A 15,581-nucleotide genomic window follows, 5' to 3' on the forward strand; every position below is an offset into this window, starting at 1 on the left:
GCTTTCCTGTATACCTTTGTGGTGAATTCTCAGACAACAACTCACCAGAACGAAGGACCCGATACCCAGCATGAGCAAAACAAATATGTGGGATCACATCATTCAGACTGTAACAGGTCAAACGTCTTTGACCTTGCACCATGCACTCAAGGTCCATCTGCCTTTACAAGACCTGAGAACTGTCTCAGTTGCAGAGAATCAGGCTGTTCTTTTACCTGTCCTTGGTTACGCAGGTTTCCAACTTCCTTTTATACTGGAAGCAGTCACCAGTTTCCATGGCCTTGGAATGGTGCTATCACAGGTTCAAGGACAGAAATTGTGATTATCACTTATACCTGTCAGAGTCTCAAGCCAAACAAAAAGAATATGGAGAATTACTCCAGCATGAAACCTAGCCCATCTTGAAGTAAGTGGTTCCCAGAAGCTCAGAGACATTGTGATTGGTGCAGAATGTGAAGTGTTCACAGCAAAACAAAATCCTTTTGAAATGTCAGCCAAGTTTGGACGAGAGACCCAATGGGCCACTGCACTTGTTCAGTTATCAATTTATCACAAAGCTGGTCACTTTTTTTCTAAAAGCTGTTCCTTTTCTCAAGGATACTGTGTCGTTGATTATTTTCAGAGGGGTCGTAGGCGGGTCAGGCTCCGATCAGACTGGTTTGGTACAGAGGTGAAAAGGATTTTGAGAGGCCTTTTGTTTATATGTAAATAGATGAAATTTAAAGCCAAAGTGGTCATGATTTAGAAGTGATCTATATAATGAAAGGGGAGTGGTCAGCTCTCTAGCTGAGCAGTTCACTCCAGAACTAGTTGGAACTTCATCAGTGGACAGTGTGAACAGCCTCTCTCTCTCTCTCTGTCCTTTTATCTTCAATCTGTAAACATCTGTTCCTTTCTTTTACTGTATTTTAAGGAGGTTTGCTTTTTGGGACTGTTGTGTATATTCAGAACAGCATAATTAAGTCTAGTTTGGATGGACTGAGTTCTGCAGGGGTTCTTTATTCTGTACTTGGTGTTTCATTGTGTAATTTTGTGAATAAAGTTTTGTCAGTTTTAACACCTGCTAGTCAACCTAGCTAACTCACTCCAGGTAATTTTCACTGTACCCTTACCAAAACAAATTGCAAAGTTATGGTCTGGGCTGCCTGCTTAAGAAAGTTTTAGTGGTCTGGCCTTGTCCAGTATCGGCCAGGCAAAAATAACACAAATGCAGATGGCCTTAGTTGGAAGACTGACCATGGGAGCAAACCCATGCCTGCCCAAGTGAAAGGGGCTGTGGCTCAGCCTGTGCCAATGCCCAAATCAAATGCAGCATTCCGACACTGATACTCTTATTACATGCAGTTGATGATTCATCACAGTTTCACTGGTGCACTTACGAATGAGAGCTAAATCAGGTTCAGACAGGTAAAGACAGGTATGTATTCACCTTTGCCATCTATTTTGCAAGAGGTCTTCAGACAGCTTCAGCTGATTCATGTGGGCGTCAGAAGATTGCGTCATTGGTGGAAGGCCCGGCATCCACCTAACTCAGAGGTAATCTCTAAGAGGTAATTCCAGTCAGGAATGGAAACTATTGCGGTGTTGGAGGAGGATCAGGGAGAAGGGTGGAGTCATCTATTGGCTAACTTATGATAAGTAGAGAGAGAGAGACAGATGGGCAACTCATCCTTCCCAATGGCCTCAAGCATCAATTGTTGTTCACAGTTCGTGATCAAGCAAGATACCAAATGACTAAAAAGCTGACTGCCCTGAGCGGATGGCAGTGTTGCTGGCCCGGAATGACTTCTGACATGAATAACTGGCATCAAAATTAAGAGAGGTACAATTTGGCCAAAGCAGGGAAGCAACTTCAACGCAGCATGGGATCGCTGGTCCTTGCAATGGATTTTGTGGTCCTCAACACTAGTAATAACATGATTGAATGCATTCTCGGCCTCATGGATGCCTTCACCAAGTTCACACAGGCCATTCCCACTCCTGACCAAAAGGTCTCAATTAAAGCTGGAATTTTATATATGCTTGATTTCTCCTTTATTGTGTTAGATTCACAGTGATCAGGATGCAACTTCAAAAGCAAGATCCTACACAAACTTTGCAAGGTCAATGATATTGCCAAGAGCTGCACTCCTTGCCCTCAGTCCTATCACTAAGAGGGGATGGACCATTTGTTTACCTTGCCTCCTGAGTGGAAACAAAAATAGTGCAAGTACTACCCTAGAGGCTAGTTTATGCTTACAACAGAACCTCACATCATTCAAAGGCTATTCTCCATTCTTTGGACAAGACCTAATCCTTCCTCACTACTGTAGCTGATGGGGATGGTCAGGTCAATGGGTGGATAGCCAAGCATGACACGAAGGTAAGTGAGGTGTTCAGGAGACAGAGAGAAGAATAACATTGCATGATTGCAACATTGACAGGATTGACCTTCCAATTGGAGCTACAGTTCACAAAGGGACCTTGTTTGAGGTCAGGAATCTAGTGGATGAAGGCCAGCAGCTCACCCAGTAGCATTGCAGAAACTGTGCGTGATATCTCATGTGAAGCCAGACAGTAATGAAAAATCCTGGAATGACTTGGTTGTGGTGAATCTATAGTGCATCCAGAGGGGAGAAGCCAACTCCATCCGGGGGTCTGAAACAGGAGTGAAAACTGCCAGAGTTCCTCCACCAGATGTAAACTACAGCCTTAATGCTATATAAATGTTGTCTTCCTTATTTAATCTGAATTTCCTCTCATGTTCATAATGACCTGATGTCAATGGAATAAAGAATCCCTGCTTCATGATCTTTGGGCTGTCCCTGTGTTCAAATCTCATGTTACATCATTAACACAACTGTTTAAATGTTGACTTAAATTATATTTCCATTCCTCATTCTGTAATAATATGCACTGTTTTCATTTTAGGGGATGACATTCAAAGTGATGGTTTTAGTTTGGAAACCTGTCGAAATGTAATTAGTCTATTCGATGTATCCTTTTAAATGATCCAATTGTGGCCATAAGGCAGGAGCAATAGGCAATTCAGCCCAACAAGTTTGTTCTGTTATTCAATGAGGTCATGGATGATCTGTTAATCCTGAACTCTATTTTCCTGCCTTTTCCCCATAATCTTTGATACGCTTACCGATTAAAAGACAGGTATGTGTTCACCTTTGCCATCTATTTTGAAAGAGGTTTTCAGACAGCTTTAGCTGACTCATGGGCATCAGAAGATTGCATCATTGATGCAAGGTCCATCATCCACCTAACCCAGGGCCAATCTCTAAGGGAGTTCAGACAGGAATGGAAACTGAGATGTTGGAAGAGGATCAGGGAGAAGGATGGAATTATCTATTGGCTAGCTTATGATAAGGAGAGATGGAGAGACAGATGGGGCAACTCTCAGCCTTGAATATACTTAACTATCTAGCCTAACCACATTCTGCTATAAAGAATTCCATAGATTCATGACCATCTAAGAAACTCCTCCCCAGTTTAAATGTGTGCACCCCTTATTCTGAGATTATGCCCTCTGATCCTTGACTCTCCCACAAGGGAAAGCAGCCAATAAACACAAGTCCAACCTTCTCAATCTATCTTCACAAAATGGTCCGTCCATGCTCATGATTGATCTAGTGGTTCTTTCTCTGGACTCCCTCTCATGACAGTATATCTTTCCTGAGTTAACTAGCTAAAATTGGTCATTGTTCCAGCTGTAATCTAACTAGTGATTTGTATAATTTTAGCAAGACCTCCCGAATTTTATATTCCATTTCCTTTGAAATGAAGGGTAACATTCCATTTGCCTTGCCTACTGCCTGCTAAGTTTGTATATTAGCTTTTTGTGATTTATTCATGAGTACTTTTTTCTAGTGATAGCTATTGTATGTATTTTGTTCCTTGATTATTTAGTATTATTGAATATTATGTCTTCTCCTTTGAAGACTAATGCAAAGTATTTATTCTCATTATTACTTCCCTAGCCTCATTCTCTAAGGGGCCTAAATTCATTTTGGCCTCTCTTCCTTTTCAAATATTTAAAGAAGCCTTTGCTGCCCATCTTGATATTACTTGCAAGTATTCCTCAAAGTTTATCTTCTCATTATTTTTTGGTCATCTTTTGTTAGTTTTGTTCCCATTTTTGAATTATCACTGACCTTTGACATTTTGTATTTCTTTTTACTTAAATTCAATGCTATCCTTAACGTTCCTGGTTAACTGTCATGATGTAAGCAACCATGTTTGCTGCTAAACTCATTATCCAATCCACTGCCCTTATTCCTTTGCCATGAGGACCAGCACTTATTTCTTCGTGTCTTAAAAAATATTTTTTAATCAACCTGTTAATACCCTCTTTTGAAGCAGGTGGACCGAACCCAGGTCTTTTGGCTCAGAGATAGGGACACTACCCACTGTATCACAAGAGATCTTCAAAATTTATTTTGATCATATTTCTTCTTCTTTCCTCGGCTGAAATGAAAATCAGGATGAAATTTTATTTGTCTCAGTCTCTGAACATCAACTTTGTTAATATTTTCTTGCCAAACTGGTGATCTGAATCCAGGTTTCTGGTGCTGTCAGTCTTAAATTAGCTGTCACGTGTGTAACAATTGCAATTTAGATTCATTTTTGCCTTTATTCCTGAATTTCTTGGGGAATGGTTTCACTTCTCTGCTGCCTTTCCCAAATTCCCAGGTAGAGATTGTGAAATGAATGCAAGTATGGTGTCCTGTCATTACATCACTTGCTGGTGAAGGTCCCTCACTTCCAAATGACCCAGCTATATGCATCCCAGATATTGTCTGAGCAGATCATGCCCAGGGGTAAGATTTGTTCTAATGAATGACATAAAAGATGGGATTTACTAAATTTTTTACATTTCTGTATGAGGTACTTTAAAGTAGTTTTCCTGAATGAGAAGTGTAAAACAGAAGGATGGATCTGGAAAAATTGGACTAGTGGAATTCAAAACATTTTGGAACAAATTACAGAAGTTTCTGGTAAGTTTCCTGATTTGTGTCAACCTTCTGTTAGATTCTTTGTTCTCAGATCAATAAACTGCATTTAAAGGGCCTTGTACTACAAAGATATTTCATCAAATTAATTTAAATGAGGTCCAACCAATTCATTACAGTCACTTTATTGAATGGCCCAGAGGTTGTATATGAAAATCAACCCATGGACACAGTTGATCTTTGTAAAGAAATTGTTCAAAGCATGAAATGTACACCCTCTGCTGGTCACATGGAATGGCATTTAAAGAAGCCAAAGAAACAGGTGAATCTGTAATCATGACTGAAAGGAGTTATTGAAGCTTGTGACATTGGAGAGAGAATATATTTTTTGATTGATTGAGAGTACATACTTAATAATAGAAAAATTGGAAATTGAGCGAAAGCACTGTTTTATGAAAGTTAAGGTGCTACACAGGGATTGTAGTCAGCTTGATGCATAAATATGACCATAGGTTTATGTGTATGCTATGTCCCTTCTGATTTAAACCATAGAAATTTGTGGTGAAATTTATTTTTCATCATACTAAAATTCTGATGTAAAACTCAAAAATAAAACCAGAAAAAAAAAATTTTTCTGTCATTTAGAAAATCTTCAAGAAGACGGATGTTGATTGCTCTGGTACCATGAGTTCACATGAAATGAGAATGGCACTTGAAGAAGCAGGTAATATTTGAACAATTCATCTGTCCCAATCAATCATCCATATGAAACCAAACTGCATTTGGAGACTTACTATTACTAGAGTATAAAATGCTCAATAAATATTTAGCTGTTTTAAGAACACAAGAATTTTTAGAAACTCTTAAAAAGAAGCTTTTAGGCCCAAAAAGATCATTCTTGTTGTCTCATCAACTGACTTTATCACTCTTCTTCAGTCAGTTCCTGATAAGTCTCAGCCTATATTTGCCCCATTTTCATGGTGACATTTTTGCAGGCTAAACAGAATTTGGTGCACTCAATCCGTACTCATCATTGTACCAAAATTATTTGGCCAAAACAGTAATATTCACCCAAAAATGAGGATGGATATATTTAAAAGGAAATTATAATGATATGGTATTATCATGCATGCTAATTTCCATCATTATTGTCTTGCTTAATATGACCTTAGCTAAGGTTGCTCCATCTAAGAAAAGACATACCTACCTTCACAGAATTGCAGTGAAGGTTTACTTAACTGAATATTGAGATAAGGAGAATTGTGTTGAACAAGCCTATCTTCACTAGTGTTTAGAACAATGATTGGTGATTTCATTTTGAGAGATTTTTAGGATATTGCTGAGATGATGTTTAGAGGTCACAAATTAGGACTAAGATGAGGGGAAATTTATAATCTTGCTTTATCTGCTCTGTCATTGAGTGCACTCAAGCAGAGATTGACTGATTTTGAACAGTGGGGTAACTGGGCAGTATTAGCACTAATATTGCGAACAGTCCATTTGGTATTTTGCATGTTCTTGTTGTAACAGCAGTTCATACTAATTAGGGAAAAAGATTAGAACACTTACATAAGACCCAACTTTCATGTAGGTGGAATGGGTCTGTGAAAGGGAAAAGTGAATATTCTTGTATATACTTGGAGGAAATACAGAGGAACAGGTGTAGGCTACTCATCTTCTTGAGCATGTTACAACTTCAGCTACATTCATTTACCTGATTTGGTTTTAGGCCTCTTAATACCCTTCACTAACAATAATTTATTTTAAATCAGTCCTCCGTCCCTGAACTCCTTCAGCAGAAAAACAGATCTCTGAGGTACTTTTAAGAGATGAAGGCTGTCCATTTATGCAAATGTACTTTTTCCACAAATACTATTACTTTAAAATCTTTCTTTTACTGTATTAACACTTCTAGATCCTTTAATGCTACCTCCTAACAGTCAATTCCAAACCTTGCCAAAACAATGTCTGCATTCCTATTCATAGTTATATAGTGATCAGAAATGTGTGCACACAGAATGCATTGTCAATAAAATTAACAATTGTATTGATATGTAATTCTGGTTTACTGCCCAGGTTTCACTCTGAATAATACATTGACTCAGATCCTTGTTGCCCGTTATGCAAGTACTGACCTTCTCATTGACTTTGATAACTTTGTTGGCTCTTTGATCCGTCTGGAAACCATGTTCAGTAAGTTATTTATAAACTATCTTCATTGAAGTCCAAGTTCTGTAAACATGTCGGGTCCAACTTTCAGGAACCCTGCTCTAGTGGTGTAAGCATAGAACCCATGATGTTGAAAGTAGTATACTGGCATGGATAGAGAATTGGCTAGGGCAGGTAATAGTGAGGGGGAATAAGGAGTTCTTTTTCAAGTTGACAACCTATAATCAGTGGGGTTCCACAAGGATCAGTGCTAGGACTACTGTTTATAGAATATATTAATAACTTGGAGGAAGGAAGTGAATGTACTGTGGCCAAATTTTCAGGCAACATTAAAATAGGTGGAAAGACAAGTTGCAAAAGTAATAGAAACAGAGATGTTGATAGATTACGTAAGTGGGCACAAAGTTGACAAATGGAGTGTAGTGTGGGAAAATGTGTAGTTATTCATTTTGGAATCGAGAACAAAAGAACAGTATTATTTAAATGGAGAAAAACTACAGAGAGCTGCAAAAGAAAGGGACTTGTGGATACTTGTGCATAAACACAGAAAGCTAGCACACAGGTGCAGCAAGTGATCAGGAATGCGAATGGAATATTGACTTACCTAAAATAGGTAAGTCTTACTATACAAGATACTCATGAGACTACATGTGGAGCACTGCAAGCAATTTTGGGTCCCTTGTCTGAAGAAAGATATTTCATTTGGGGTTGTTCAGAGAAGGTTCACTAGGATGATCCTTGGTATGGAGGGATTGTCTTATGAACAAAGGCTAAACAGATTGGGACTTATTGGAGTTTAGAAGAATGATAGGTAATCTTGTTGAAACATTCAGGATTCTTAAGGGCTTGACAGGGTAAGACCTGAGAGGATGTGCTCCCTCATGGGAGAGTACAGAACAAAATGGCATCGTCTCAGAATAAAGCCATGCCAATGTAAGACTGAGATAAAAAGGAATTTCTTCTTGGAGGACTGAGAATCTTTGTAATTCCTTGCCACAGCTATGGGTCGGAGTCCTAGTGTATATTTAGGGCTGAGATAGATTGATTCTTGATCAGTCGGGATAAATACAAGAAAGTGGACTTAGAAATGGCTCATCAGCCACGATCCTATTGAATGGCTAGACTGGCTTGTGCAACCAACTGCCTATGCCTGTTCCTATTTATTATGGTCTTATGGAATAACTCAGAATTCTCATTGATGGAGATTAATTCAGATCCTTTGCCAAACCACAAGGATAGATCACATGAAATTCTGTAAGAACATGTGAGAGGCGTTTGTCCCAATACCTGTAGGGAAGCCAGAATGGCACCATACACTTGAGAGAACAGAATGGACGCCTATAATGACTGAAATAAAAGATCTTAACTGACATTATGGGAGAGATAATCTCAGACTAACAGCATTATTGGATGGAATTCAAAAACTGCCCAGGAATACATTGATATTCCCCAAACGTTATTCACCAGCAAATTATAGTTGGACTTTTCTTTGTCCAGGATGTGTCACATCAAGAAGGTCTATTCCCCAGCTACAGGCAGTAACCTAAGATTCAGCACTAATTCTGACATTACTGAAAGCATTTGGCTCTCCCACCTACTTGAAGCTTGGCTCAGTTTTAAACTATTCAGTAGACGTTGGTAGAATTTGATATAGGGACATAATTTAAACATGCATTCATCATAAAATGTCAACAGAAAGGTTAATTTGGCAGGTTGTGGACTAGGAAGCTGATCATATGCTGCCTGTTTTACATCCCTAAAGTTGAATAATGCATCACAATGTAACTTTTCTATCTTGTCACGATGCCCCTCAAATTCTCATGTTTGCAGAAGTTAATGGACTCCAGAAACAAATTCAAAAAAGTACTGATTAAATTTTCAAAATTTTAAAAAATCTTTAATATAAATAATTTATACAGTGAGGCTACAAGGTTAGGAAACTGGCTGCCAAGTGTCTCAGTTACAAAGCCATCTAGCTGCCTCACCTGGTAATTTGTGCAGCATCAAGGCTTAGACATTTTTCCCATGAGTGAATTATGAAAGAAACTTCTCTCAATTTGACGGGAGAGACATAGTAGATATGTTCACTGTTAGTAGTGTTCAAACGCTGCCTGCACCTGCAACAAACAAGTGAATTAGCCTCATCAATAATCCATAGCGATCTCATTTATTGTTCTAGTGTTCTGAGCATGTTGTTCATGATGTTACAGTGTGCTTAAGATATTGAGAATGGGAATGCTAAAGCTTTTATATAATTGCAGTCTCACTTTTCAGCATTTATTTGTCCCTTGGCCCTTTTTTGTGGGGGTGGGTTGTTGTGAAGGAGTGTAGTATATCAGTGTTCTGCATGTACTGGTTGCACAAGCTGCCTATAAATATCTGTAAAACTGCTATGCCACAGAGAGTGGTCTTGCGATATGGGTGTTTGGCCAATCAGATGCCAACGATTGTGAGATTACCACCCACGATATTCCCTTGTTGATCAGCTGACACAAGTGATAATTCATCATCTAATTCCTTAAGCTGAACCTATCAGGCTCCATTTCAAACATATTTCCTGTCAAATATGCAATTTTGCTGTTTTACTCAAAAAAATCTACATTTTAAGATAGAAATGCAAAGATACTGAAACAACCAGCTGTTTGACATAAAATTCAAAGATCCCCAATCCTCCGCCTGAAAGAAAGGAGATTCGTTTTTGAAATGGGCCCATTTGTGTTCTTGCCTTTTCAGGAATATTTAAGCAATTAGAGATGGATGATGAGGGATATGCTGAACTGGATCTATTTCAGGTATGTATTTTGTGATGAAGTGAATCCATATGAACTCTTAGAACAGGGTATATAAAACGTGTCAAAGTTTCCTGGCAAATGCAGTGAGAATGAATTGGCATCATAAGAATGGAAACAGACCATTCAGTCCAACTCGTCCATGCTAATCAGACATCCCAGTAGGAACTAGTCCCATTTGCCAGCATTTGACCCACATCCCACCCAGAAGCCTTTTAAGTGTTGTAATTGTACCGGCCTTCTCTACTTCCTCGAGTAGTTCGTTCCATTCATACATCACCCTCTGCATGAAAAATTTCCCCTCAGGTCCTTTTTAAGTCTTTTCCCTCTCACCTAAAACCTATTCCCTCTAGTTTTGGACACCCCTAACCTAGGAAAAAGATCATGGCTATTCACCCTATCCATGTCCCTTATGATTTCTTAACCTCTATAAAGTCACCTCTCAGCCTCTGATGCTTCAGGGAAAAAAAGCACCAACGTATTTAGTCTCTCCCTACAAATCAAACCCTCCAGTTCTGGCAACTTCCTTGTAAATCTTCTCTGCACACTCTAAACTTTAACAATGTGCTTCCCATAGGAGGGAGACCACAATTGCACGCAGTATCCTAAAAGTGGCCTCACCAATGTCATCTTCAGCCACAACATGACATCACAACTCAATGTTATGATCAATGAAGGCAAGGATGCTAACTGCCTTCCTCACCACCCTGTATATCAGCAAAGCCATTTACAAGGAACTATGCACCTACACCCGAGTCTCTTTGTTCAACAACACTCATGGTGAAGTTGTACAGAATATTAGTGAGGTCTTTTCTGGAGTACTGTATGCAGTTTGGTCACCCTGCTATAGAAAGGATATTACTGAACTGGAGAGGATTCAAAAAAGATTTACTAGGATGTTGCCAGGAATGGAGGATTTGAGTTATAAAAATAGGCTGGATAAGCTAGCACTTTTTTCACTTAAGTGCAGGAATCTAAGGGATGATCTTAGAGAGGTTTATAAAATCATGAGGGCCATAGATAAGGTGAACAACAGTTTTTTTAACTCTAGAGGAGAGGAGTTTAAAACGGGGGCATATTTTTAAGGTGAGAGGAAAAGGTTTTTAAGAAGGACATGAGGGGCACCTTTTTGTTTTTTAAACACTGTGTAGTTCATGTTGGGAGTGAATTGTCAGAGGAAGTAGTGGATCCAGGTACAGTTACAATTTTAATTAAAAAATTGGATATGTATATGAACAGGAAAGGTTTGGAGGAATATGGACCAAACACAGGCAAGTGGGACTAGTTTAGTTTGGGAACATGGTCGACGTGGACTAGTTGGACCAAAGGGTCTGTTTCCATGGTGCATGACTCTAATGACACTCTCCAGGACACAATTTCCCAAGCAGAAAGCCACGTTGACTATTCTTAATTAGTCCCTGCCTTTCCAAATGCATATAAATCATGTCCCTCAGAATACCTTCCAACTGCTTATCCATCACTGATGTTAGTCTCACTGGTCTATAGTTCCCTGTCTGTTCTCATGCCTTTTCTTAAATAACAGCACCAACATTAGCCAGTCTCCAGTCTTCTGGCACCTCACCCGTGACTGTCGATGATGCAAACATCTGAGAAAGGGGCTCAGCAATCTCTTGCCTAGCTTCCCAGAAAGTTCTACACAATATCTAATCAGGTCCCAAAGATTTATCTACTTTTTATGCATTTTAAGATCTCCAGCACCTGCTCTTCTCTAATATGAACAACTTATTTATCTAAGTTCCCCAGTTTCCACGTCCTCCTTCTCAGTAAATACTTACACAAAATATTTGTTTAGTATCTCATCCACCTCCTGTGGTTCCGCACATAGACAGCCATGTTGATCCTTAAGGGGCCCTATTCTCTCTCCAATTACTCATGTCCATAAAATACTTATATCATCTGTTTGGATTCTCCTGAACCCTATTTGTCAAAACTATCTCATGTCTCCTTTTTGCCCTCCTGATTTCCCTCTTAAGCTTATTCCTACTGCCCTTAAACTGCATTAAGGATTCACTCAATCCCAGCTGTCCAAACCTGACATGCCTCCTCCTTTTGCTCAACCACAGCCTCAATTTCTCTAGTCATCCAGATTCCTTACACCTACCAGCCTTGCCCTTAACAGGGAGGTACTACCTCTGAACCCCATTATCTCATTTTTAAAGGCCTCCCACTTCGCAACTATGCGTTCCTCTGTGAACAGACTCCTCCAATCAACTTTAGAAAGTTCCTGTCTAATACCATCAAAAATGGCCTTTAGAACCTTTAACTTTTTGATCAGTTCTATCCTTGTTCATAACTACTTTAAAATTAATAGAAATATGATCTCTTGGCCAAATCTTCCAATGTTAAAATTCCTGCAAAGGGTAGATACAATAATCATAGTCAAAAACACTGACCTCATTAAAAGTTAGTTTTAAAAAAAAACACAGGAAACCAACTACTCTGTATTCTGCTACTATTTGGGTACTTGCCAATGTATTGGGGTGGCAAAAGGGCAGCTCCAGAAGTCACTGTTATAAACAGATGTTTCTGGAAACTGGTTTTAATTTTTCTGCCTCCTGCAAAGCCTGCACCTTGCACATAATGAGGGGGCAAATACAGAAACTCTTTCTTGAGTGTTTTCATTTGACTCGGCACATTTATTGGTTAGCCCTAATGAAGTGATGAGAAGAACAGGTGTAGCTTGATTGATGACTCTTTGGATTCAGCTGTACATTTATCCACATTTTTATATTATCTACCGGATAAAAAAAATTCCATGCTCAAAGTCAGAGATGTGTAAGCTACCTCATGGATACCTGTAATCAGAGGGCTGACAGATAGAGTGATATTAATAGTTGTGGGTTGAAGCTTGACTACACATGCAATGCTAATATTTTGGGTTGCTATTGTGGAATAATATGGAAGTTAATCTTCCTTGTAAAAGCCACAAGCAGCAAAATATCCAAGATAAGCTCACAAGAGTTAACTATAGAATCACGCTTTCATCTCAATTCTTTTACCTCTTCATTTTTGCCTGTTTCTCCTGCTTTTGTCCCTAAATGTGATACTCGTTAATCTTATTTCCTTTCTCATCATTAATTTGCTTTTCAGACTCATTTATTAATGATAACAAGATTACCATAGAAATTGAGCATAAACATTCGTTTCAATTTGTCCAATTTACCTAATTCAAGAACAGTTTGAAAAATACTTACTCCTCATTAGTGCTTACTTCAACTTAGAATGTTAGCTTTCATTTCAACATGCACTGCTAAAAGTTCCTGTTTTAAATCAGTGTGTTTTTGTTTGCTGGGGGGAGGGGAATTCCATATTGTGCAAACATTACATGTTCTTCCTAATTTGCATAGTGTGAAATTCATTAATAATTATCTGATTTTCCTTTTCAGTGGTTGCACTTGGTACTAAACTAAAGTTCAGCTGCAAGAACTCAGACTTCAGCCAATCAAAAGGCACTTGCCACAGACATGTCTAAACTATAATGGAAAAATGGGAAATGCTTAGTTTGATGGGCATCATGAACGTGTGTGGAATGAGGGAATACGTGTGTTTGCTTTTTTTTAATACATTGCCATTGTGTGCTTTATTCAACATTTTGGGTGGCAATGAATTAACCAATCAGAACTCATGCTCATGAAGGACATTTTAATCTTTGTATAACGCAATTTTTGGATGGCGGAGAATGTGTTTTTCATTACAATTATTGATCTGTTCCATTTATCTGCTAAAACCTAAATCATTTAAACTTCAAATTGCTTCTTTTAAAAATGGATTTGTAGATGCAGACATGAGGTTAAAGCTGAGATCTGCAGCTGAGGAGAATCGGGATTAAAATTTTGGGGACATCATGTTTTAAATGCAAATGTAATATTCAAACTAGTGAACATGCAACAGATGTCTGACTGCTGTCCTTTGTCATTAATTAGGTACTGAAAGAATGGCACTTATAATTGCTATCGTTTATCTTAAAATTATAATGGTATGGATATTAGTGGTTTTTGTAGAGTTGTATGCTTAATATAATCAGAAATATCAAATTACTTTTGACAAAAACTGTATCTGGAAATTAAATACGAGTACATGGGCAACTGCCTTTTTGTGGAAGCTCTCAATATGACTCAATTTAGTTTTATTCTATCAGAAGTGGGTTCTTTATTGCCAATCCCTTATTATTCTTGACATAATGATGAAGTGTCTCTTGAACCACTGAAGACCAGCTGCTGTAGGGGCACCCACAATACTGTTAGATAGGGAATTCCAGGATACAGATCCATGAACTGAAGGGATAGCCATATAATTTCAAATCAGGATCGCACAGGCCTGGAGGGGAAGTTCTAGGCGCTATCACATCACTGCAGTTGTCTTTTTCGGTGAAAGATTTTACCAAAGGAGCCTTACAGAATTGTTGCAGCATGTCTTGTAAGTAATACTTATGAAACCATGCCTCATCGTGGTAGACAGTTGTGGTTCAGTACAATATAGCAATGTGTAATCGCATTTTAATCTCAAGAACTACAATCTCCACACAGTTCCTGGAAACAAGGACTTACATAAAAATACACTGACAACTAAGTATCAAATTGTGAAAGGGAACTGCTTATGCACTCGCTCACAATCTAAAGATGATTCAGGTACCTGACTCATTTAGGCTAAATGGAGATCCCCTATCATCCAGAAACAAACTCAGCCTTTTAACTAAGCAGGATGCCTACGTGTAAAGTTCAAGGCATCTGTAATGATCTTGTAATCTCTCCAAATTAGCAACGTAGACATTACTAGTCACTTTACACTTTGACTTATTTACAGATATATAGCTAAAGATAGGACCAGTTTTTAAAATATAGAATTATTAATTATAATGCGAAAATGGTCTACCATACATGCACAAAGGCGGCCCATAGTATCAGTGGGCCATGATCGGTCACAGGAAATATCAGCATGTGCGCTGATGGCACCACTTCACCATAGTCACTTTGCCTCTGTGCCCTCATTTGAGCTGTTGGCCAAGGGAGGAGCCCTCCTGTTCCAAACCCCTCCTACACCTGTAGGTCTCCCTCGCCATCACTTCGTACAGGTTTGGACTGCTAACTTTGTATAGCCATTGCACAATGCTGCAGCTTGGGCTTCGTTCTGCAGTGACTCTTCAAAGGCCTCATGATCTGGCCCTCAATATTCAATACACAACATTATTCAGGCCACCAAGTTCTGGGTTACAAGGAACCTCAAGCAGCACCATCTCAGAGTGGCTACTGCTTTGTCATTTCAGAATGACATCTGGTACCCTTTTGCACATGCATGCTCTTTGCTCCGCCCAGAGGCATTTACACCTTTAAAATAGGTTCTGACCTTTCAGAAATTCCTGCAAACAAAGGTTATTGGTTCTCTTGAGTATCCTAACTAGGAGCATAATCCACTCTAATGTAAACTCACCTTTTAATTGTATTAAATATTTCCTACAGATTGCTCACAATACTATCTGCAAAATTCTGGTAATTTTTTTAGTCAAACTAATATTTCTAAAAGGAAAAAGTTGCATTCAAAATATATTTTTTCACAGGATGTGATATTCCTGGTAAGGCCAGCATTTGTTGCCCATCCCTAACTGCCCTTGAATTGATAAGTTAAGAACCAAATACATAGCTGTGGATCTCAATTCACATAAAAG

At 38.7% G+C, this 15,581-nt stretch overlaps 1 protein-coding gene across 1 annotated transcript; it reads left to right on the top strand.

The window, feature by feature from the left end:
• Positions 1–2,847: 2,847 nt before the first annotated feature.
• On the top strand, positions 2,848–14,028 carry LOC122547449 (calpain-1 catalytic subunit-like). Its single transcript, XM_043686070.1, has 6 exons — positions 2,848–2,975; positions 4,917–4,985; positions 5,586–5,664; positions 7,017–7,133; positions 9,843–9,901; positions 13,306–14,028. The coding sequence occupies exons 3-6, from the start codon at positions 5,625–5,627 to the stop codon at positions 13,327–13,329; spliced, it is 240 nt and encodes a 79-aa protein (XP_043542005.1). The 5' UTR covers positions 2,848–2,975; positions 4,917–4,985; positions 5,586–5,624; the 3' UTR covers positions 13,330–14,028.
• Positions 14,029–15,581: the final 1,553 nt, after the last annotated feature.

Source organism: Chiloscyllium plagiosum, unplaced genomic scaffold, assembly GCF_004010195.1.
Source record: "Chiloscyllium plagiosum isolate BGI_BamShark_2017 unplaced genomic scaffold, ASM401019v2 scaf_9381, whole genome shotgun sequence".
Taxonomy (NCBI): domain Eukaryota; kingdom Metazoa; phylum Chordata; class Chondrichthyes; order Orectolobiformes; family Hemiscylliidae; genus Chiloscyllium; species Chiloscyllium plagiosum.

What these genes read in the sequence shown, in the direction of transcription:
- LOC122547449 (XM_043686070.1), top strand. Translation starts at nt 5,625, where the DNA reads ATGAGTTCACATGAAATGAGAATGGCACTTGAAGAAGCAG. An exon ending in CCGTCTGGAAACCATGTTCA is followed by an intron (nt 7,134 to 9,842) that starts GTAAGTTATTTA and finishes TTGCCTTTTCAG; the next exon opens with GAATATTTAAGCAATTAGAG. An exon ending in CTGAACTGGATCTATTTCAG is followed by an intron (nt 9,902 to 13,305) that starts GTATGTATTTTG and finishes TTTCCTTTTCAG; the next exon opens with TGGTTGCACTTGGTACTAAA.